The sequence below is a fragment of the Sylvia atricapilla genome, chromosome 4, assembly GCF_009819655.1.
Source record: "Sylvia atricapilla isolate bSylAtr1 chromosome 4, bSylAtr1.pri, whole genome shotgun sequence".
Classification (NCBI taxonomy): domain Eukaryota; kingdom Metazoa; phylum Chordata; class Aves; order Passeriformes; family Sylviidae; genus Sylvia; species Sylvia atricapilla.
Window position 1 is genome coordinate 6661127 of NC_089143.1, and position 24991 is coordinate 6686117.

The 24991-nt window shown below is 38.4% G+C and overlaps 3 protein-coding genes across 9 annotated transcripts in view; 2 read left to right on the forward strand and 1 right to left on the reverse strand.

Annotated features, from left to right (window-relative positions):
• The first annotated feature begins 5 nt into the window (after positions 1-5).
• Positions 6-7189, forward strand: SGCB (sarcoglycan beta). The gene is made up of 6 exons (XM_066317001.1): positions 6-77; positions 1454-1663; positions 2444-2629; positions 2715-2906; positions 3411-3542; positions 4378-7189. The coding sequence occupies exons 1-6, from the start codon at positions 54-56 to the stop codon at positions 4579-4581; spliced, it is 948 nt and encodes a 315-aa protein (XP_066173098.1). The 5' UTR covers positions 6-53; the 3' UTR covers positions 4582-7189.
• Positions 7190-7628: 439 nt separating this feature from the next.
• Positions 7629-15593, forward strand: LRRC66 (leucine rich repeat containing 66). Its single transcript, XM_066317011.1, has 4 exons — positions 7629-8124; positions 10517-10686; positions 11208-11538; positions 12992-15593. The coding sequence occupies exons 1-4, from the start codon at positions 7629-7631 to the stop codon at positions 15562-15564; spliced, it is 3570 nt and encodes a 1189-aa protein (XP_066173108.1). The 3' UTR covers positions 15565-15593.
• Positions 15594-19483: 3890 nt separating this feature from the next.
• The window catches only part of DCUN1D4 (defective in cullin neddylation 1 domain containing 4), a 41592-nt gene continuing 36084 nt past the window's right edge, over positions 19484-24991 (reverse strand). For all 7 annotated transcript variants that reach the window (XM_066317004.1, XM_066317003.1, XM_066317006.1 and 4 more), the window contains 3 exons: positions 24452-24556; positions 23887-23989; positions 19484-23776 (listed from right to left, as the gene is read on the reverse strand). In XM_066317004.1, the coding sequence (XP_066173101.1) occupies positions 23721-23776; positions 23887-23989; positions 24452-24556 (264 nt within the window). In that variant the 3' untranslated portion in view covers positions 19484-23720. The remainder of the gene's footprint in view (positions 23777-23886; positions 23990-24451; positions 24557-24991) is intronic.

A 24991-nucleotide genomic window follows, 5' to 3' on the forward strand; every position in this document is an offset into this window, starting at 1 on the left:
ACCGGGGGGCGCTCGCGGGCCCCGCGCGGCGGCGGCGGCGGCACAGGGGCAAGATGGCGGCGGCCGCCCCCGAGCAGGTCCGTCCGCGGCGGCACAGGGGCACGGGGAGGCGGCGGCGCCGTCCCCGCCGGGGTGAGGGGGGCCGGGCCCGCGGGGAGCAGGCGGTACGGGCGGGCGTGCTGCTCGCGGAGGGGGCGCTCGGGCGGGGGCGGCGTTTTCGCCGCGCTGGGCGAGGCCGGTGGTGTGGCGCCGGAGCGCTCCGGGCTGGGGAAGGGAGAAAACAGCGCTCGGGCGGCGCTGGCCGCGCCGTGCCCCGCGGTGTCCGGGGAGAGCCTGCTGTCCGGGCGGGGCGGCGCCGTCCTGCCCTCGGGCGGGGGTGTGACAGGAATTGTGTGTGCCCGACAGGAATTGTGTGTGCCCTGGCACGGAGGCGCCTGTGGCGTCTGAGCGCTGTGGGGCGGGTGTCTGAGGGGCCGCGGTTTGTGTGCGTTCTGCGGGGTTACAGTGCCTCCGGAACATCAGCGAGGGGCTGAACCCTCCTAAACTGGGCTAGGTCAAGCACCTTTTTAACACCATCGCTTAGTTCTTCTCAGCAGCAGAAGAAAACGAGGTGTTGTTACATCAGCGTAGACAAGTGCAAGTGCACTTAAGGTGTAGCTTTAGGATTCAAGTGAAACTTAATTCCGTCCAAATGATCAAGCTGCTTCTTTGAAGATGTGAATCGCTAAATAACAAACCGTTCCGTTCAAGGGAAGTGGAACAAAATTTTGAACAGCTACAAAAATACATTAAAGGTTCATTTTCACTAGGAATATGTACAAGAGTTTCCTCTGTTAATTTGTTACATTGACGGGATATCCCTTACAATCTCGTAACTTCAGATTATAACACGAAGGCTACTCTGGCCAAATTTCCCATGCCAGGTTTAAAGCCTCACAGTATCTTTCTCAATGCCACAACAGGAGTTGAATGCAAACCCTGTACTGTCCAACTAATGTTAAAACTGTATCCACCACGCTTTTTTTGAATAGTTACTGAGAGTCTATCACACATGAGCATGGAAGGAACTAAAATCATGTCTGTTGGCAGATGACCTGCAGGATTAAGTCCTGTATCATCTCTGAGAAGTAAAAACTTGCATTTCTTGGTAGCTGGTTTTAGGTTTTTAACTGTAACAATGTAATTAATAATTCCTATCTGTCATGATAAAAATGAGATATAAAGTCATATATTGTCTGAAAGTGTCTGGATATTAAATTTAGTCATTATGTTAGCAGAGGTTGCTGTGGTTCTAAGTGTGTATTCTGACAGCAGGGTGGCAGACTGAAACCTAATACTGAACATAATATCCAGTATATTCCCCGAGTCAGTTCACATTTTTTGCATACATATGTGTGTGTCATTGTAGCTAATTTACGTGCCTTTTAAAGCTAACCCACGCCTTGTGTTACAGCAAAGTTCTAATGGCCCGGTGAAGAAGTCCATGCGAGAGAAGGCTGTGGAACGCAGGAATGTTAACAAGGAGCACAACAGTAACTTCAAGGCAGGATACATTCCAATCGATGAAGACCGTCTCCACAAGACAGGGTTACGAGGCAGGAAAGGCAACTTGGCCATATGTGTGATTGTTGTTCTTTTTATTTTGGCCGTCATCAATCTGATTGTGAGTATAATAGCTATAGTGTCAGTAACGTTAGGTCGTGTTTCATTCTGACAGTTCACTAAAATAATAAAACTTTTCCAGTTTGGCTGAAGACTTAAAATGTCCTGAAGGAGATTCTCATTTTTCTCCTTTCTTTTTAGTTCTTTTGTAGTCTGAGCAAGATTAGATGGAAGAAGGGTGTAAGTTCAGGCATGGTTATTTCAGTTATCATGGTCACCCCATGAGAAGTGTTACCAGTACATATGCATTCAGGATATACAGTATATAAAACATGGCTATATTTTACATTACAGAGCTGTATGTGAACATTCAGAATTAACCAGGCACTGCACTTCAAAGCTTCATTGTTCTAATAACCACATTTTTATTGCTTGATCAGTGAGAAATAATACATTATTTTTCATAATTGCACATCCATCTCTGAGGATGCATTCTTGCAGTTCAAGGTTAAGTAATACCAAGCTGAACTGTTCAGGAAGTCAGTGATTACCCTTAAACAGAAAATAGATGTAACTATGGATGTGATTTAATATTTTATATATATTTAGAAATAATTTTAGTTACTGTTCCTAGTAAGTCTAAATTATGAAGAGCATTTTAAATTATTTTAAATGTGTTATGATGTTTTCAATAGGAACAGACTAAAGTAAACTCATGCTTAAAACTCACTTAAACACTGACATTAATAATTGTTCAAATAAAACATGTAATTCATATAATAATTGTGGTAGGAAGATCTGAAGAATCAACATAACTGTTGGAAATGTGTTTCTCTTTCAGATTACCCTGGTTATCTGGGCAGTGATAAGGATTGGTCCCAATGGTTGTGACAGTATGGAATTCCATGAGAGCGGCTTGCTGCGGTTCAAGCAAGTGTCTGACATGGGTGTTATACATCCCTTATATAAAAGCACTGTAGGAGGGAGGCGGAATGAAGACTTGGTGATCACTGGGAATAATCAGCCTGTAAGTTATACCATGAATTGAAAAGAGAATCACCCTCACACTGCTAATTTGACACATCATTAAGTTCATGGCTTTGTTTCTGAAGATTGTATTTCAGCAAGGAACCACCAAGCTTAGCGTGGAAAAAGACAAAACTTCTATTACCAGTGATATTGGCATGGAATTTGTTGACCCACGAACACAAAATACTTTGTTCAGTACCGACTATGAAACTCACGAATTTCATCTGCCAAATGGAGTTAAAATCTTGAATGTACAAAAGGCCTCTACAGAGAGGGTATGTCTCTTTTCTTTTTATAAGTAATAAGAATACAGCCCATTGTTTGTGTGTGTAACAGCAGAGTAGGGTTAATGTTTTATAGAGAGTTGTGTGCCTTTGGAAGCACTGAGCAATCCTGTTGCAGAAAAACCACCTACAACTATAAAGACATAGGAGGAACAGATTAAGTGAAAACGGAGGGGTAAGCTTACATAATCTGTCTTAACAGGATTTAGCCTGTATTTGGTACGTTAGCTGTGTATCCCATAAAATTGATAAAATTGTCATATGAATTGTTATTTTTATACAAAAAATTGATTTTACATACCTTCCAAAATTCAGTAATCCTGTTTTGAAACTGAACATGGGAAGTAACAAATATGCAGAAGCTAATGGCAGAAGAGCAAAAAGTACATTCAAGGTTTTTATTAAGTTGCACAGCACTACTTTTAAGGTAATTAAAGTTACTCAAGTGGCACATTTTCACTAATCTGTAATACAGCTTTTTGGTTATGTTCTTAGATTACCAGCAATGCAACCAGTGATCTAAACATAAAGGTTGATGGTCGTGCCATTGTCCGGGGAAATGAAGGTGTTTTCATCACAGGCAAGACAATTGAGTTTCGCATGGGTGGAAACATGGAACTTAAAGCAGTAAGTATTTCAAATTAAAGCAATTTTTTAACAGCTTTGTTTCAAATTTAGGCTGATATTAAACTGATGTAGTTTTATATAGTTTCAAATTTTATATAAATTACTCATGCACAGAAGTCAGTAGGATTTAAATAGATGGTTTATTACTTTGTTGTTAAGTAGTGGTTGAGTAGCTCCAGGTAACATTGATTTACTACTGCTAAGACACCAAAAACCTACTATGCAGTTAAAGCTAAGCTATTGGCCTCTGTACTGACATGAATACCAAAGGGAGTTAATCTCCTCTGGAAACTTAATCAGGGTTGGAAACCTTTGCCAAAAGAGCAGAGCATATAGTTTGGAGCATTACCTTCTGTGCTGCTGCTGTAAGATTCACTAGCATTCCTTTAAGGTTTTTGGAGATTAAGATGGCAGTAGATATGGAACAATGGAAAAGAAGGATAAAATTAAAGGTATATGCACTTTTAAATGTAAATGAATTTCATGTATGAATTCAAACACTGTTTCATGTCCGTATTTTATATTTACTGCATTTGCTAATAAGAACGTGAAGTAGAAAGTCACCCTACTGCTCTTTTTCTCAATATTAATCCACCCCTGGAATAGCAAAGTACATTGCTGGCTATAGTCAAGAAATCTATAGGCATTGTTATGATTGTCATTAAAAAATTAAATATTTGCATACCTTTTTTATTACTGTTGATTTCTACAGCCACCCTAGGGATGTTACTTATCCATTAAACCAGCTTGTCCTTCTCAAAAACAATCTGCCTGATTGACATTAGAAGTTGTAATTCTACAACTTTTTGTTTTTTTTTTTCTCTCTCCTTATCAGGAAAACAGCATCATCCTGAACGGAACTGTGATGGTCAGCCCATCACGACTGCCAAGTTCTTCCCATGGGGATCAGTTCAACAACGGCAACTGGCTGCGCTTCAAGCTGTGCATGTGCGCGGACGGGACGCTGTTCAAGGTTCAGGTGACAGGGCACAACATGGGCTGCCAGACCTCTGTCAACCCCTGCGGGGCCACGCACTGAGACAGACTGCTGCTGGGACAGGCCTCCTTTGTGTTTACACACGTTTGTATGAAGTGATTGCATGCCTTCAAGGGTTTCTTTTTTTACGGCAGTTTATACTAACATTTCTTACATAGTGCTTTTTAAGGAAAGGCCGTTACGGTCAGCAGTACTAGGTCATCATCCAGTTAGCTGCAGTACTGGCACTGAAGCTGTAAGCTTTCAGTCTACATGCATACTGAAGTACCTTCTCAAACTGGGAGCAGTAGAATATATTTAAAGAACGTGATCTTGGCAACAATTCTAGTGCCTACAGTTGTCTCTTGAGGAGGTTTTTGTCCTGTGTCTCAAGACCTTGAAGGTCTCTGAGAACACAACTGCAGTCTGAAGTACTTCAACAGGAATGTCAGCCTTTTGTTAGAAATAGATTTTCCTAGGATGGCTGAAGTGGCAGACTTTTCTTTTGTGTTGATACATTGATTTACCCCAAGCTTAGGTGGTTTGTACTTGTGGTTTACCAGATGTGTATTGAGAGGGGTAATGCCAGATTCACTTTAAAATATCACATTATTTTTGCCGTGTATTCTCATGTTATTAAAAAAATTGCAAATATTATTTATGATAGCACAAAGTTATACTGAGTGTGGAAATGTAACTTGAATTTTGAAGTAGTCTTGCAGTTACTGAAGTGTTGCTTGAATTTCCATTCTGTCTGTGCAGTTAATGCATTCTGCAGTTGCTTAATTTATGTGAAGTACTTATAAAACGTGTCTATATTAGAAGTACATTTTTAAAGATGTACTTACAACTTGCTTACTACCCAAAAACAGTGTTTTCCTGGGTGCTCTAATGTGAACAGTGAGTCTATAGGTAATAATCTAAGATGAACTGTTGCAGCAGTGTCTGAGGTCTGATCTCTCCTTCCCCATAAATTTCCATACTGATTCATTACTGAGAACATCAGAATTAAATTCTGAAGTTAAACTGCAAGTCTGTAGTTCTAAATGTGATGGTAGGACATCAGAGTAAACACATACATATCAGAATTTGTCAACAGTGAAACTGTGGTGAACTGGGGCCTATTACAGCCTTGCAATGGCATTTGCAGTAGTGATGTGTTTTGTGCTAAAAATAAACCAGCTATTTATAAGATTCCTTCTTTCCCCACCCCGTGTATTTCTTCAGTTTAAAATAGCTTTGTTTTGCGGTAGCATGAAATAACCTTAATATTCGAGGTCTCAAAAAGCTGTTTGTAGCAGCTTTTTGACAAGTTTTTTGATAAGCACACAGTTCTTGACCTTCAAGTTGTGCGAGTTTTACACATTAACTTCAGAATTGATTATTTGTTACATGAGGGTAAACAATCTACCCTTGTTTTACAGTGCTTAAAGTACATAGAATTCCATGAAATACAAATCAGCTGCTGCTGTAACAAGAAATTCAACTCTAAGGCCCCAATTTCTGAATTTGGTGGAAGGCAGTAAACGCTCATGCAGAACGTGTATAGGTGGAAGTGATTTCTGGAGGGATATTAATAAGTCAGGCATTACAGAACACAGGGGAGGGTAAGAGGAGTTGTATTTCTCTCACTGCTCAAAGGCAAAGCCAGATTTTGATGCTCAGTAGTTGTTGGGGTTTTGGGGCTGGTCAGCAGTGGAGCTGGTCTGACAAAATCAGAATAAGCAGAATATAACGTAACAAAAAACACCGAGTTCTCACACTGAAGATTATGGGGAAGCACTAACATTTTGCATACTGCCTTTATGGACCTCATACTTCTGGCAGAGATAATAGTCACTAAACACTTTAACACACATTTTGCTGCTTTACACCCATCTTTGCTGCTAAGCAGTACCTCAATGTCTGTTACAGTTAAGAAGATGAAATAAACTAACATTTTTCAAATTTTCACTCTCATGCTAATGGAAGCTTGTCACTTTATGTATACAAATGCAAAGACATATTAAAAATATAAAGAGCAGTATGCTCAGATCTGAAGTACATCTTGAAAATGCCTTGGTCAACTAGATTACATATGTATTAAAGCTCTTCTCTGATTAATACTGACATGCCTATACGCTAGTATTGGATTCCTGGAATTATCAATACTTATTTTTAAAATATTGTGTGCAATGTACAGATGAAAGATTTGTCACAAAGGTACTCTTAAATCATGATCTGCAGAATTGTTTTTGAAGTGTGGGGGTTTTTGTCAAAATGTAGCAAAACTAATCATAAAAATACCAAATGAAATAAAATATTAATTTTGCTAGCCACTATGTATTGTTAATATATTTTATATTACACAGTTTGAGAAACGTTGGCACCACACATGCCTTCTGTTGAGCATTTATTTGTTTATCTTCTAACTGCCTAAGGTACATTTTTCTACATGTATTTAAAACATTGAGTAGAACACTGTTTATATGACTCCCACAAATGCACTTAAGATTCTTTGTGTATAAAGTGCATTCTACATGCCTGTGTAAAATATCATACTGAGTATGCTGAAACAACTTGCATGTGGAGAGTTCTCACCATCTCTAAGTGTGGTGGTTGTTCCACTGGGTGAAAGGCAGTAGAATTTCAAATGTTTGTTTTGAAATAAAACAATAAATTTTAAGATGCAGCTGCAGTTCAGAAGTGTTATTTGTAAGATTGTGAAGAATGTGTAAGAAGCTCAAGTATAAAAATCATTCCACACCCATCTGTCATAGATTGTATGTGGTGGACTTTGCTCGGTGTAATTGTGTGCAATACCTGAAGCAGAGTTCAGAAGTCTCCACTGTTGTTAGATCTGAAGCTCTCAAGAAGCTGTGTTTCTCGACAAAAGGCTGGAAAAAAAAAAGGTTCTAATTGTTTTTTGGGGTAGGTGGAGGGAGGGGGAGGTTACTGGTTTATGAATGTTCTTTTTGAAAATAAGTAAGACTCAGACACTGAATGTTTAAGGCAGAATGTTGGTAACGCTGGGGTTATTCAGTGTTGATTTTTTTTTAATGTCAAACTATATTTGCTTTCTGTTCTTGTGCTGAATTTAACCATAATTCTACATTTTAGACTTACATACGATGGATAACCTTCACTTGCATGTCATAGCTGTGGTCCTGTACTTTAATCTGCCTGGATCAGTGGGAACCAAGTCACAGCGTGTTCTTCCTGCTACACATCAGCATTCAGAGTGCCAGTGGGATGGGCAGTTCCTACTGAACTGCTCTTTTACCAGAATATCTACTATTCCAGAAGATCTACCACAAACAGCAGTAACAGCTGACTTGAGTTACAATAACATTAAAACTTTTGTGTGCTCTGATGGAAGAAATGAAGAGTGGATGCTAAAACACCTGAACCTCAGTAACAACCTGCTTTCTGAAGTCACTTTAACTACTTGTACAAATTTACCCATTTTAGAAACTCTAAACCTCGATGGTAATGCCATCCACACCCTCACACTGGACACGCCTACACCTGCACATGGGTCTAAAAAGTACAGCATTGTTGATCGTCTCCTGCCTGCTTTGAAAGTATTGTCAGTTGAAAGAAATAATCTTAATACAGTTCCAAGAGGTAAGCATTTCAAAAATCTCGAAGGACTTGACTCCCAAGGACTTGACTCCCATGGGGTAGGTTGGTTTTGGATATCATTTATATACCTTACTGAATCCAGAATGTGACTTTTTCATTTTATTATACTTAAGGTGAGGGGAAGTTCCACTGGCAAATACAGAGGTGGAAGTATTTTGTTTGGTATTTACTTTGTTAGGTTTTTTTAATACAGTCTTAGCAACTGTACTGTGTTAAAAGTAGTCAAATATAACCAGATTCATCCTTTTAGAGCCCAGGCAGTATTCTTGCTTGCTGTATAGAAAGGAGGAGTAAGGATCTTTGGAAAAACACCAGCCTCCACATCCCAGTCGCGAACCTTAAAGGTCAAAAAAATTACAGATCATGAATTTCATACTACCCTTCAGAAGGAAATCAACGCTACGAAATAAAACTTCCTGCAGTTTCAGTACTTCAGAGACAGGAAAATATATTTTGTTCATTCCAAACAATTTTGCTCAGTACTGTTTAATACTCAATCACAGTGACACCTTGGTGTAACAGGAGAGGGCTGTAAGGTTTCAAGAGACTTTGAGAAAAGCTTTGCTGGGCACTGAACTATGCTGGGCAGCTTAGCCTTTATGCAGGGATGATTCACAGTGGCCAATGGTTTAAATGAAGCAGAAACTATCAGATGAGCAACACTGTCCTATACAATATGTTGAATTTATTGATTAACACCATCAGATTCATTAGAGTTCGAAAATACTGGAAGACAAGTGATGACAAATGAAAATACCACTTATCCTACAAAGTCACACAAAGATAATATATTTGCACCTACACAGGGTCATAAAAGTTCTGTTTTTCTCCTTTTAGGCTATTAAATAATTCTCTGGCACACAGGAAACCCGTTTCACTTAATGATTTTGTAGTGTTTGTATAGACAAGGTATCTATATAGACAGTATAGAAAAGCTTAGATTATAAAATACATCGATGAAGATTTGATTTGTTTTGATAGATAAATATGACTGCCCATTATAAGATACCTCAGAGGGTCAGTCAGATCAATCCTCTTCTATAAGATGCTCTATTTTTTAAGTTCAAGTTGCTGTGCATGGTACCACCATACTTCAAGTTATACTTCAATCCTATATTCATTTAAATACATGTTCAGAACCTTATTCTTGTCCAAAATACTTCACTAAAATTCTGAGGTCTAAGCTCTGGAAAGAAAACACAAACTGCAGTTCTACAGCAGAGGTTTCCCACAGAGAAACCCTTCTCCCAGCCCCCTGCCCCCAGGCACGAGGCTGCTGCCCACTGCTGCCATACCAATGTAGATTTTTGGCACAAGCTTAAATTCAGGGAAGTAGCCACAGTACAATTCCTCACACAGGTGCAGTGCTGAATTTATGAACTTACAGAATTTCTGGATGCCTTTCCTATCAACTACCTCTAGTTTTATACCAGGAATGAATCATTCCCTCTGCTTTTCACAATAAACCTGAAGATCAATTGCTCTGCAAACAGAGCTGCTGGCTGAGAAAAGCTGTTTCTGGTATAAACAAGGTGACACCAAGGGCAAAACTGTTAAGAAGTAGTAGCTTCTCAACAATGCTGTATGATGAAAAATCACTTTAGAGTGACACTGTGGTGCTGAACACTCAGCATCAGTGGGGATGCTGAGTGTTCAAGTGCCTGCCTTCCCACTGGACCTTGCAGGCTGGAGCTTCAGGGGCTGCCTTCACAGCACCTCAAAAAAATGAGGTGTCACCAGCAATCAGAAGTGTTCTTATGTAAGGTGGATGTTACTGTAACTAGGATACACTGAAGATTATACTGCCATGCTTCATAATTCACAGGCAGATGGGCATAAGCAACAACATGGTTTTGTTTTCATTTCTTTTACATCCTAAGAATATAGTTCAAACAATTCCACATAAGAAAAAACTCCCATGAAACTGCCTGTGCAAATGGATAGAGATACTGTATCAGCTTTTTCATCTTTATTTTGTACTTACAATTAACATATTTGGATCTTGTCAACTCAATATATTCTACCCTTTTCACACTCCTATCCTATCTCTAGTTCTCCAGAGAAGCTTGCTCAAAGTACAGAGACCACAATCAGAATAATTCTGATAGCACAAAGAAATACTAGTGCTTTCATGAACGTGTCAGTTTTTAAGACATTTGTTGACTGTGAATATTTTAATGTGTCAGCTGTTGATGCTATGCAGCTTTTAGAATGGGGACAGACACTGATCAGGAAAGGCATAACACAAAGGCTGCAGCCACTCATTGCAATAGTGGAATGGAAGGAATTTTGTTGCAAAGCATTTTATAAAGACATTTGATGCAATTGGGAAAAAAAGACTATAACATATAAAACAGGTTTTTTTTCTTCCTAGGACTAGGCCTCCTGAAGTCTTTACAAACTGTCCATATGTCATCCAATGCTATACAACAGATTGACCCAAAGGATTTTCAAAACTGCTCACAGCTGAAGGACATTGACTTGCGAAACAACAAGATAACTAAAATTCATCCAGATGCCTTCAGATATCTCAGCAAATTACAGGTTGTAAAGCATTACAACTGTTTCAACATTTTATGTTAATCGTTAAAGATATTATTTACCAACTATTAAGCATGATTATATGGTTCTGATTATAATACTAGTGTACAATTAAAAAACTAGAGCAAATGGTAAAAAATATTTTTATATATTTGCTTTTTATATGTAGGAAAACACATGCTGAATTGTACAAGATATAATCATAAATTCACACTTTCTCTGTGCCACAAACCAATCCATAACTGCCTTAAACACTTACATGTCCCCTTCTACCCCCATCCCTTCCATGGCAAGAGCCCTGCAGCTCCCTTTTCACACAGAGGTAAGTCTACAATGGGAGAATTCTAAACACCACAATTTAAACTTTTCAATAAAAAGCTTAGATCAACATTATTGAAATCCTAAGCAGATGCATTGTTCACAGAACTACAGAAGTGCTGTACACTGAAACACTGTTGTAAGATGTTGCAATAAGAATTCCATTGTGAGCCTTATCAAATTAATTCTGAATTATTTCCAAATAGGTTTTGGATCTCCGTGAAAATGCTCTGACAATCCCTCTACCACAGATACTAGTCAGTTTGAACTTTTTTCAACTTGAAGTGTATTTGTCAAAGAATGCCTGGATATTTAGCTGCAGGCTAAATGCTTTTAAACATTTATTTCATTTTGTCTTTGACTCCACAAGGAAAAAATGGAGCCTTTCATACAATAAGTCTGCCAACAACTCCCAGAAACCTCTGCTGTATCTTTCAAGTTTCCATTTAAACTGCAGGGACAAAGTTTTGCTCAAAAGGGCCACAGTCCCAAAAGGGAACACATCAGTGCTGACCTGTAACTTGGACAACATAAGGGGTATGTATATCAGGCACTCCATCCAAATGCTGCTAAAATCTAAATGAATGCAGACTGATCAAATAAATCTGGTTTTAAAAAGTGTATTTCTAAAGACACTGTTTAAAAATTACTGAGTAACAGTTTAACACACAAAAATATTTCATTAGAAATTAGTATTCTGCTTAGAATATTTCAAAGTTATGTTTCCCGAGTCTTCATCTCCTTCCTTACATTAAAGGAGGAAGTGATGCCAAATTATATACAAAAAAGCTTCAGTAAGTAATGCATTGCAAATGTATTGGTTCATTTTGGACTGAACAAAGGACCAAATAGTGGGGTGGCACTTCTGAGGCATGTAGAACACCAAAAAGGATCCAATAGTTTTCAGTATCCAGCTACAGCAAAATGAAATGAAGGTTTATTTGCAGGGAAAGATTTCTATTTCTTCTAAAAATGTACAGCTACTGTAGCACACACTTCACTTACATTTAAAATTAATAGAGAACACTGAGGGTATAAGCAACAAAACCTATAGAGCCAAGACTTACCACACAGCTGGAAAACTAAGACCAAACTTAGACCAGAAGGTGTATTTGTCATGTGCCATAAAGCAAAATGGTTTAACTCTAAAGGACTAATAGCACTTGGAGGTGGTAAGGCTTTCCCCTGGGAATACTTCATCCCCAAATGAAAATATGCAGGACCTATCAGAAATGCCACCTGCTTTGTCTGTTTACAAGAAGAGTCACAAAAATCTGAACAAAAATCAACACACTAGATTGCAGTAAAACAGCTGGGAACAAAAGCTGTTCCAAAGACAAAGCCAAAAATACAACCTTGAAACAAACTGCTAGAAGCCAACAATCAGCCATGGCCCACACTAATTCAAGTCTGGAACAACTGCTTAGTCTGTACAAATACCCTTGATTTACAGACTTTTTTGCTGCAGTCAGATCAGCAACTACAGGAAAATCACAGTGGTTGAAACACTGTTAGCTAAGAGGTGATGTTTTACCCCACAGCTGCACACTGACCATGCCCAGGCCGCAGAGCAGCTGGCTGTGGACATCTCTTCCACAAGGAAGATCAGCAGATCTAGTACAACCCTGAACTTGCTTAGAAGATTAGATCAGAAACCCTATTTCTAGTACAACCCTGAACTTGCTTAGATGATTTTTCAGTGACCCCCTCTCTCACACTACCATTTTCCTTGTAAAGCCTGCAGTTAGGACCCCACATGTACTACTGTGTTTTCAGATGGCAGTGGGCTAAGGCCTGCAATATGGTTTAACAGACTTTGTACCATGTAAAATTACTTAGGATAGATAAAAGCAAAATGGGGTTTATAATAAACTGGTAAAATTATGAGATATAGTCCAGAGTATATTCTTAATAACATCACTGCACGCCCTGCAAACCAAGTATACAATGCTTTTAACAAAGACTGAGTTTGTATTTTCTTTCATTTCAGGCAATGGAATCTCTTGGTGGACACCTAAGGGCAAAATTTCAAAAAATCAGAGTCTTCCTCATATGACACTGGATGAAATGGATAATTTAGTGATACACAATGCTGAGAAAACTGCCAATGGATTATATTTGTGTCTTTTTAATACAACAAAAGAGAAGTATCTCCTTTACAATATAGAGGTGAAAGAAGTTGTTTCAGCATTTTTGGTTAGAAAAGCCAGGGACACTAACACTGGTTTTAGACAGACAGAAACAGAGCCAAACTTTGCACTGGCCGTCTCCCTCTCTGTGGTCATTACATTTGTTTGTGCTTTTTGTCTGGGTGCTTTTGCTAGACCCTACCTGGAAAGACTGTGGAGACTCATGCGCAGGAGCAAAAAATCAGGTTCAGAACAGACTTATTCCAATCCAGCTTTTTCAGATGAAACCTTGAGCAGAGAGCCTTCTGCAAGCAAGCCAACAAATACACAGCACAATACGTTGCTTTCTGATAAGAATTCTTTAAGAAACACACAGGTTTTTCCTACAGAAACTTCTACTGTGTATCAAAATTTTACTGGCAGTGGTGTACATTCACCAAATCCCAAAGCACAGTACCAAAAACAAAGCAATACTGAGATCAACAGGAAGAAAATACCAGTGTTTTCAGAAGTCCAAACTAGTATTGACAGTAATGAAAGTACAGATATTTATGATACTAGACTATCTTTTGTGAGGACAGATCGCCAGAACAGCAATGAAATAACACCAAACAGGAAAGTAAGAAACAACTCTGGTCTGCCGTGGTCTGAGATCACAAAAGCTACACCAGGTTCTCCAAAGAGAAAAGGTTTTGTTGCACATAATGAACCCAGGCACACCAGAAAATTTAGGCAGGGAATGCAAAGCTATGAAGAACATTCTGGTCTAAATGGCAACAAAAGTATACCTAGTGCTGTTGTACATTTTATTTCACCCAGCAGCTCCAGAAGAGATGCAGATACTGAGAATTTTAGCATCTATGAAATAATAGAAAACTCTCCCCTTACAAAGCATGAGGGTAAAAGGATACATTCAGATGAACAATATGCTTCAGCTGATATATTTGGTGACAGCTCTTCAGCTGAAGGGACTCCATTCACAATGAGTGACTGTAGCTCTTTAGCAGACTTTGAACTGGAACAACCTGATGTTAGTGACAACCTGCCAGTCTATCAGTCATCGCTAGATGAAACCAATACAGACAGTGGAACTGAGAAGTTTGCAACACCACCAGAGTCTCCAACCATTACTGCTGAACTTCAGCAGATTTGGGAAAATCAAGGAGAGAACAGTGCCTATTTTGAAACCACAATTAATCACGGATCAGACACCACCGTGCATGAAACAGCACCCCCTTATTCTGATACATGCAGTGGCCACAGAAGTGTGGCAGATCCAGATACAGTTAGTTCTTCAAGTCAAGAAATTCCAAATACATTTGATTATTTTACTAATGCAGAGTCAACAGCACAGAACTCCATTTCTGATTCTCTCCACAGTCCAAGTACAGATTTTGATAACACGGTATTTAAGTTACAACATTTTCCCACGTATGACACAGAGAAAACTTCTGACGAGGATGAACTGCAGCTGTCTCTGCTTCCCAGAGAACCACAGCATTCCCTCAGCTTCAGTCACACAGAACAGAAAGAAAATGCACCAGCAGGGAATACAGGAGAAAATGCTCCAGCAGGGAATACAGGAGAAAATGCTCCAGAAGGAAGTACAAGAGAAAATGCTCCAGCAGGGAATACAGAAGAATATACAACAGCAGGGAATACAGATGAGGATATAGCCAGGAACTCCCCTGAAAAGAATCATGGTGAAGCAGACATTACATTAAGAAGAAACATGAGTACATCTGAGGACAGTGGCTTTATTTTTGCTCCCATTGATACTGGTTTGAATGAAGTTGTAAAAGAACCATCACTGCTGCATTCTAGCACAGAATCACCTCTTCAATTGCTGCCTGAACACACAGCTGAAAAACTCTTCACATTTGTTACACAGCAAGATGACTTCCTACTAGAGGGGAAGCAGGCTTTTGCAGATAAGATACAAGGAGGTTCTGATGAGAAAAATTCTGATGGATTCACAGAATTACAGGATACCAGCAATTGCAGTCCGCCTGATGAACCGCAGTCTTGTAATCCTACAGCAGTTCTGCTGCATCTTCACAGTTCTGGGAAAACACAGTCAGAATTCACAACAGATGATCACTTCCAGTTGGATCAGAGTAATGATAAGGATGCATATTCCTTCTCAATCCCACAAGGTTTCTTCGATGAAAGTTCATGTTCCTTCCCCCAGGAGCCTACAGGAAATACAATCTCTGAAAGCACTGATTCCAGCAAGATGAAGGATCCTACTACTTTGACAGAACTGGAGAACCATTCTGATACAACTGTAGAACACCTCCAAAATTCCAGTGAAAATCTCAGCCAAAAAAGTCAAACAAATTCGGGACAGGACCAGTTTTTTGTTAGGAAGAAAAGAGCATTTGATGGATTTGCTAATATTTTGCAAAGCAGGAGAACAAACTTCAATAGTTGAAACACAAAATGGTAATACTAAGCTCCCACAGTGTTCATCTCATTACAGCAGGTACAAACATTATTTTGTTTTAAAGTGAAATCACTTCTGTTTAGAAGGGTGCTCATAAAAAACCCAATAACAGACTTTATAAAAAGCTATTCTAGAATATTAATAAAGCTGTTGCTGAATTATATTTACTTTCTCATTATTGGTAGTTGATATTAATATATTATTTCCCTTGGAATTTGCTTCAGATACTCACTTTTTTGTCTAAAATAAATGCAACATGGAAATTTACATTATATACTATTACTGTGTTTTCTTGAGAGACTCAACCTATACAGTGAAATGGCACATACTACTGTCTTCTGCTTTTTGAGCCAGATTTGTGGATTATCTCTGAATTCCCAGTGTTGCAAAGATAAATAAAGTCCAAGCAGTATTCAATTACATTTCAAAAATTACTTTTTAACTTGGCAGAAGAGAGAAAACCACCTTTCTCTAAGAAACAGAATAGAATTCAATTCTTGCAGAAACATCAGTCATAGAAATGTGGCTATAATGGGACATCACCCAAAGTTTGCAGATAACTTTGGTGTTTGTGGTAACATAGGCAGGGTAATTTACAAAAAGACAAAGGATCCAATATCCACTTAAGAACTTTACTAAAAAGGGGAAAATCAAGAGCAGTTCAAAACTGCTATTTTAGAACATCAGTAGCCAAAAAATAGCAAATGTAAGGTAAAATGACCTCTGAACATAACCCAAGGCCCTTTCAACAGACTCAGTACCACTGATGCAGTCCTTGAAGGGAAATGTCATCATAATAGGGACAGATCCAGCTCCAGGAAAATGCAGGAAGCAGGCTACAACTCTGGGAAAACTCTTTCACAAACACACAATTAACTCCTAGAACTCCAAAGAGAAAGAGCACATTTCAATTCCATCACAAGAGAAGCAAGTCCAATGGCACACCACACCAATGAAATTACCTTTAAAGAAAAAATCCCAGAGCCACTGCCAGCTTTCAGTAAAGCTCATTATCTACACAAGTTCTCTGTGGTCAAAACAACTTTAAAAAATGTAATGCCTGAAAAAAGCAGTGACTTGGTATTTTTGGTATCTAGGAGTCTTCAAACACCATTAACACTTCTCCAAGGCCTGTCACCTTTTGGCTGTTGCAGCTGTTAACATGTTAAGACATCTACCTATACAAGCAAGGCAATTTTGTGAATCATGGGCAAAAAAAATCCACTCTAGTGCTCTATTGATATCTCACATACTGAAATGTTTTGCCATTTGCTTGTGCAACAGTCCAACAGGATTTCAAAATATATATTGGAATATTATTTTCTGAGAATGCTTCAGAGGTGAGGCAGACACTACACCACTTGTGAGAATCTGCAGGATTTCTAAGATTCCCTTTATGCCATAAAGTTGTGGAAAAGTTTCTGTTCTTGTGAGACAAAGTAAATTCACTCATTTATAGTGGGATTTTAACACGTAGTGAAGTATTAATTTGTATCTGTGCCTTATCTTGCCACTGTCCTTTGCTACTCATCTCTCCATTCTTACTATCACATCTTCATTGCAATCCAAACACTCAGTTGCTTCTCCTTCATATTAGTTCATTTCATTAGCAATTGCTCTTTAATACAAAACCTTTGTATTTTTTGTGACTTCCACACAGTATTCATCACTCTGCTCCTCCCCACCCACCCCATGTTAGCATGCCCTTCTGTATACAATTAGTTACACAATCCCCCACACACCAGCCCCAAGGCTGTATCCTCACTTTCCTTTACATTCATCCACTGTATCTTGTTTACTCTGAAAACTGATTTAGTTTATTTGGCCACTGAGGATTTTCTAGGACACCTACACTAGTAGGAATCTCAGGGCTGCTACTAACAGCTGACTGTGGGTAATCAAACAAAGTTACAAAATAGGCTCAATGAAAAAGGTGCCCGAGTGTACACTGTATGAATTTTGTAAATGAAGCATGAGGAATCAGCCAAGAGGATATTTGCAATAGTCTGGACAAACCCTTCTCACAGGGCAATGGCCTGCTGAGCTCCACAATCAACAGGGCACAGAATCCCTCATTCAGTGAATCAGGACAGGAAAAAAAAATAGAGAAAAGCAGATCAAGAACTTCAAATACAGCAATCAAAATGAAACAAAAGTCTTCTTTTCAAACACATACTTATAACAGTTTGATAATTATCAAGTTATTTGCTGTAGGTACAAAGCATTTCCATCTTTCCTGAATACGCTGAAAATTGGGCTGGAAAATAACCCTAAAACATAAGGAGAAGACATGCACATTTAACCTACACATAACCAACAGAAGAAGCTTTTTTGGATAGCAGCAGTAAATTTTTTCATGGTACTGTGACTCACCCCCTCTGATAAATAAAGATAAGCAACAGCCTACATTCAGAGAATTGGCAAAGCCAATCCCAGCCTTCATCAGAAACATAAACACAATGAAAAACTTCTTCAGGATAGGTTCTGCTTTACAGTATTCTAATTGCAATGTAAATACATCTATTTCAAGTAATTTTAAGTTCAAGGTTGGAAGCAGAATCTGGAGGTCACCTAGTCCAACGATCCTGATCAAGGAGGGCCACCTAGAGCCAGTTGCTCATGAGCACGTTCAGATGGCTTTTGAGCATCTCTGAGGACAGACTCTGTAACAATGCACAGCAACCCTCAGAGAAAAAGAGAGCAGTTCCTGATGTTCAGATGGAGCCTCCTATGTTTCAGTTTATGCCCATTTGCCTCTGGTCCCGTCACTGGGCACTGGCTGAAGAGTCTTTGTCTCCATTCAGATATTTACATACTTTAGGTAAGACTTTCCACAGCACCTTCTCTTCTCCAGACTAAACAGCTGTAAGCCTCTCCTCATAGGAGAGAAGTTCCCATCCCTTCATTATCTTCATGGCCCTTTACTGGACCCTCTCTAGAATGTCACAGTGTCTCTGGTACTGGGGAGCCCAGAACTGGACACAGGATTCCCTCCTGAGTAAGGAGGGAATAATCATCACTCAGCCTGCTGGCAATGCTTTGTCTGAACCACACCAGGAACCACTCCAGGAACCACTCACTTTCTTCACAGCAAGGAGTTGTTGGGTGGTTTCTGACTTGGTGTCCACCAGGACCCCAGTCCCTTTTGTGCCAAGCTGCTTTCCAGCTGGGTGGCCCTCAGCAGATGCTGGTGCAGGGTGTTGTTCCTCCCCAGCTGCAGGACTTGGCACTTCTCTTGGATGAAACTCACGTAGTTCCTGTCAGGCCATTTCTCAAGCATGCTGAGGTCCCTCTGGAAGGCAGTAGGATCCTCCAGCTTATCATCCTTCCCTTCCAGCTTTGTCCTATCAGCAAACCTGCTGAGGAGACACTGTGCCCCATCCCCCAGGTCAGTAATGAAGCTGTTGAACAGGACTGGGCCCAGCTCTGGCCCTGGGGGTAGAGCACTAGTTACTGGTCTCCAATTAGACTTTGCTCTGCAGACCACCACTCTCTGGGCCCTATGATTTTCAGTTTTCAGTCCACCTATCTGCTCATCCAGTCCACACATCAACAGCTTTTCTAGGAGGACCTTGTGAGCCAAAAGGCTGGACCAAGATGAGTGAGTAAAAATTATGCTTCTGTAAAATTTTGTCTTGAGACATTTCTACTCAAATTGACTTATTGCTGAAAACTTTTGTATTACAGTACTGTTTTACATTGACACACTGCATTTGAACCATAACCTTTTTGAAACATGTACCTGTTCCCAACAGTGTTCAATACTGATTTGCTCTACTATTAGAAACAAGGGAGACAAGATCCTAGGCACAAATTCTCTGCTAATATTTGATAAAGGCTGCCTGCTGATGTATGCTCAGATATGAGAATTTCTGAAGTACAAATCACAGAAAAATCTGAAGTCAGATTCTGAAACCAACACAAATACTGTTTATTTGTGGGATGCCATTTAACAACACCATGAAAAGACCTAAAAAAAAAAAATCAACTGGATTAACTCATGTTAGGTGGCATAATAGTATTTTCATCATATTGTGAGCCATGAAGTTTAGCACACCTTATTTATGTAATATCCAAATAACTAAGACAAAGCATTCACAGTCACAGGTTAACTGCTGTTCCTGCAACAGCAGTGTCAATAGGTGCTATTCTGACACACGTACACATGCACACACACAGTGGGAGAGTGGGCAAGGATTTAAAAAATAAAAGCTAACAAACAAACAAAAAAGCGCAGAATTTTGGTCTCATTCACAGAAAAACTGTTCTGTTTGTGGATGGACTCTATATACTTTTAGAACAATATGAAAAGACAAAATATAAGGCCTAAAAAGAGGTATGTTAGCAGCTATAAATAAAACCAGGGCACAAGCTAACCTTTGAAGCTGCCTATATAAATTCCAAGAGTATCAAACAATTTGTTGGATTTGTGACTAAGGGTCAACAGACATGTGGGAAAACTTGAACACAACTGAAGTCCATTTCTTGTCCTTCAAAACAGTAACTTGGGAACATTAATGAAGCAGCAATAAGGTGTAACTAATTTTGATTGTGTGAGCATATTTCTGATAAAATAAAACACACATGTTTCTGGTAAAATGGGAGAAGTCTCTACAGAATTAGAAATGGCTACACAAGGATAACCCAAGTACTTATTGTAGCTTAAAGATAACCTTAAAGAGGTTTTTAACTGAAAAGTCAAATACATAAATTATGTCAGTAATTTCTATTTCAGCTGGGTTTCTTTGGAAAAGATAAAAAGTGAAGAAACGACAGTAATAGAGAATTATATTAGTACTTTAAATACTTAGTATCACTTTGGACTGTTTTGGCTACTAATATTAATAGAATCATTTAGGTTGAAAAGATCCTTAAGATTACTGAGTCCAGAGAGCTCCAAATGTTTGTCATCTATCAAAGAACATCAACTGCTATAGTCTCTGGACACTGTTTTCCTTTCACTAACTGTCTTTCCAATTTACATCTCCCAAATACCAAAAATGAACTGTAGATTGATCATCAAGTTTCTGCTAAAAGTTCAATAACAGTACACCAGAAACATTAGCACAAGACCCATGACACTTTTTCAGGAATGACCTCTTAGTGTCTTGTCCCAGAAAACAGCACATTTTGTACATTACTTTTCATAAGAGTTGGGGTGGGGAAGCCTACAATTAAAAAAAAAAAAATCTACATCAGCTATTTGATGGCATAATAAATAAAAAAAGCAAATGCTACAGTTGTACTAAATACAGGATCAAATGACTAAGTTAGCTAAGTTTCCACAACTATTAAAAGTTTCTCCAATATGCAGGAGCAGGCAATGTTAGGATCTGCTTATCAGCACAGATAGCAAAACCAGCAGGATGGATAGCACAGGGAAGCTCATCAAACCACACAGGTCCAATTGAGTCCATTTGTTCACTATAAATGCCAGTAAAGCTGTCTCTACTGGCTGTAATTGAATCTGTGGCTTACTTTATGAAGATGCATGTTTATAAACCTGCTGATGGCTACAGATTCATACTGTTTAAAATGGAAGAAAAAATTTGCAGCATCTGATTCATTTCCAAACACATTCTTCCTTTCCATCACTCCAAATTACTTTTGCCCAAATTAAAAAAAAAAGTTTGTTTGCTTACACAGTGCAAGTAAGTTTCCCTGTTTCTTTGCTTTTAATTCATTTTTTTATTCTGATAAACATTTGCAAAACTGCCAACACCTGGCTGAACCAATTTCTGTCAACCCTGTTATGTGAAAGTTGTATCTGTAACAGTAAGAGATTAAAAGTGTCTTTGGCTTTTACTTCCATTATCGGAAGCTCAGTTATTTGTGACATACAAAACCTTTTGTATAAACTTGTATCTGTTGCAGGATTCACACCAATTTGTGCTGAACAGTTTCCTAGAGTCGACAGCTAGTTTAATGTTTTAAGAACAATTACACTTATGTCACTTAAAATATTGGCAATCACAATTTGGCCTAATGTTAAAAGTTATATTGCTTCTAAGTTCATTCTTTGAAGAACTAAACCAGCAGCTCCACTGCTATTTCATTACAGTAATACTATTGTAATATACACATTTACATCAGAAGTTTTAATAAAAGGTGTGTTTTCTTAAGAGGCTTATTGTAAACATTAAATACCACACTCCACTCAGTTAATTTCTTGTGCAAACTGCATCAAACATGGAATTAAGGTTATGTGCATTAGTACACGAGAAAGCACTGTGTGTATTTTACCACTACTAACTTTAAAATGCGCTATTTATTGTTACAGAAATCCAAAAGTAGCTATTTCACAGGAAAGGTAGTATTTTCTTCTTAGTATCATGAAATTCTAGGTTTTGTATATGTATGTATATTGTATATTTACGTATATACAAATATACACAAACAGACATACAGTTTTTGTCTTTGGCAGCTGGCCTTGAAAAACAAAACCCAAGAACAACAACAAACAGATCCGAACACAACTGACCACCTTTAGCACAATTACAACCTCCAGGCCCAGGGCAGCAAACTAATGTGCTTTTGCTAAACTAGGTTTATCCTGAAAGGAGTCAAGTCAATGACAGTTGTTCCTGACTTCATGGCAAGGATAGAACTTTAAACACAGAAGAAAATTTCATTTTCAACATAAAACACTTTCCTCCTTTTCCTCTGGATCTCATTCTAGGGAAAGGACAAAACTGCCAACACTTTGTAAAATATTTCTACGGAAAATCTGTTGTTCCAAAACACCCAATGGCCCTTCGTTGTTAAGTGCTCCATGAATCAATAACATTTTCATAAATCCTTAGGGATCAAAGTTTAATAGCACCAGATACTTTAAGGATCTATTTATAAATATAAACACTAGCATTACTCAATAAAGAAGGGTAAGGCAAAGACAACATGACAAAATTACAGAACTTAAACATTATTCCATTCACTCATTTTTCCCCAAAATAATCACTAGAACCATCCCATACAAATAAACAGATGAGTGAAACAGGCAGTGGTCCCTACTAAAAAGTACTGTCATTTAATGCTGGTGTCTTACACGCCCATTGCCTGCAATGGACATTCTGCCAGGAAACTTTAATCCCCAACAGGAAAAAAAACGTTGTATTTTGACTATTCAATATTGTATTTTTTCCGATATCATATTTGTAACTACTTAGAAACACGAAGCTGGAGGCCCTTGGAAAGAGTAGTTTTACAAACAAAAAAAAAGCCCCAAAACCTTTATTATGTCTGTTTTAGGGGTTAGCATACTTCATTCCCCAAACCACTAATTTCAGGTAGAATTTTCAATGTCATTGGGTCACTAGATCACAACATAGACCAAACACACTTGGTACACCAAAAATTAAAAGGAGTATGCCAAAGGCAATCTACAAAAGTCTAAAACCCATTTTTAAAAGGTACTTTAATTTGTTCATTTGTACCTGTAATGACTACTGCAGTTTTAACATTAGAAAGTCAGTACTTTTTTCTTCAAATGGAAATCATCTGTGGCATGTACAGCTATTACAGTGTTTAAATATTTATATGTATATATATATATATATATATTTAAGACACCAATGTCTCATTCCTATAAAGCATTAGGTCAGGTTTGGCGAATTCTGGTGAAGGAAATCACAGCATGTCTTCTCAGAAATTGGCATCTCAAATAGTAACATTGAAACTGTAAATAGTTCTTCACATAACTATGTCCAGAAAGTCTGAAATGCTACATTTGAGACCAAAAGAAAAACAAAATCACTTAAGTTTCAATAGACACATAAGTGATGATCAGAAATGTGCCACAAAATTATTTGTACAATACATTTCTGCAGAAATAATTCCTAGGTGAAGCCTTTTTTTATACACATATACAAAATTTAGACAGCAATATACACATAATCACAGTGAAGACTCTGGCAAGTTCACCAATTTGTAGTGTAAATACAAAATGCAAAGCAGCCTTCAAAGAGAACAATGCTAAAACAGCAAGCATAGCTAGCTTGTTAAATAGCAAACATCAAAAGTTCCCTGCCAAAGGGATGCAGTGCAAGAAAAGCAGCATGCACTTTGATACAAATAGCAGTTTATGGCTAATGGTTGACATAACTGTGGTAACAGTGACTCTCCAGTGGCTGTGCATAGTTAAACTCCTATGTCATCTGTTTTCCTTTATACCATTCCACAAACTCATCCAACAACACTGGCCCTGTAGAGAGATCAAATAACTGTATTTTACAAAATTTTGTAAAAGGACACTGAATGATTAAGCTCAGAGTAATAAATTATTTTAGAACATCAGCATATGGTAGTACTTACAGGCTCCATCTTCATCATAGTTACTGAGGTCAAGGTTAATCGTTCTGCTGAATTCAAGAACGTTACACCATTGGTCCTTATTGATAACTTTGTATTTTGATTGCTGCTTGAGGCAAGAAACAGAAATTACTGAAATGAATTTTCAACTGTCTCAAACTCAGATTTTCTTACAGAAAATTTTAACTCTGTGATGCACTGTTGATTTAATCTGTACATGCAATCTAAAATGAAAAAGGATTAAACCAGCAAGTATTTAAACTAGTGTTGAATCATGCTTCTGATTAAGACATCTTTTACAGGGCAAACATACAGCAATAAAATAAAGTCCAGCAGCAAATAAATAACATTCTATAGTTTATTCTGCATTACACAGGAATTTGGGAAAAAGGAAGAAAAGAAGGATAAACAGTTGCATGTTCTGCTTTGGTGGTTACTATTTCCTAAATCAGAACACAGCATTCTTAGCTGTTCATTCTACCTGAAGTTAAAAGTATCAGAGAAGACAGATTAAAAAAAAAAAAAAAAAACAAAACAAAACAACATCATTCTGTTTCCAATTCCATACCTCTAGAAACTGATGAAATACTGGAAAAAGAGACCATGCTTTTCCTAAAAGAAGGCCCAACATACACTTGGCAGTATTGATATCTAGGCTGCGCTGGTCCTTTTCCTGCAGCAAAAGGTCAAAAAGGAAAACAGAGCATGAATTCCAGATGTTTTTTCATTTCCCTTACAGCTCACCCATGGACAAAATAAATTAACAAATAAATAATATACAGCAGTATCTAACAGTGTTTTTTAATAAAACATAACTTGCCAGTAGCATTTCCTTCCATATAAGTAATAGTTTGTTATACAGAGATGTTGTTTTTTATAGATGTTCCCAATAAAACACCACTGTTATGGCAGATGAGGCATAAGGTGGTTTTTGGCTTGTGACCTCCCTAAAAAGCGATGGCCATCAGGTTCTCAGCCAGGTTTGCATGTATCCTCCCACAGGCACAGCTCTCAGAACAGCAGTGCTGTACCCACCTCCTGCCCCAGCATTACACCTACCTGGACTTTCAATAGACACTCAGTGCTACTTTACACCTCCTTCACTACC

Bases quoted from the DNA above. Each gene is read 5' to 3' on its own strand.
- SGCB (XM_066317001.1), top strand. From the start codon at position 54: ATGGCGGCGGCCGCCCCCGAGCAG. The intron at 2,630-2,714 runs GTAAGTTATACC...TTGTTTCTGAAG, and splicing joins TCACTGGGAATAATCAGCCT to ATTGTATTTCAGCAAGGAAC. The intron at 3,543-4,377 runs GTAAGTATTTCA...TCTCCTTATCAG, and splicing joins GAAACATGGAACTTAAAGCA to GAAAACAGCATCATCCTGAA.
- LRRC66 (XM_066317011.1), top strand. From the start codon at position 7,629: ATGGATAACCTTCACTTGCATGTCATAGCTGTGGTCCTGTACTTTAAT. The intron at 8,125-10,516 runs GTAAGCATTTCA...TTTTCTTCCTAG, and splicing joins TCTTAATACAGTTCCAAGAG to GACTAGGCCTCCTGAAGTCT. The intron at 11,539-12,991 runs GTATGTATATCA...CTTTCATTTCAG, and splicing joins TAACTTGGACAACATAAGGG to GCAATGGAATCTCTTGGTGG.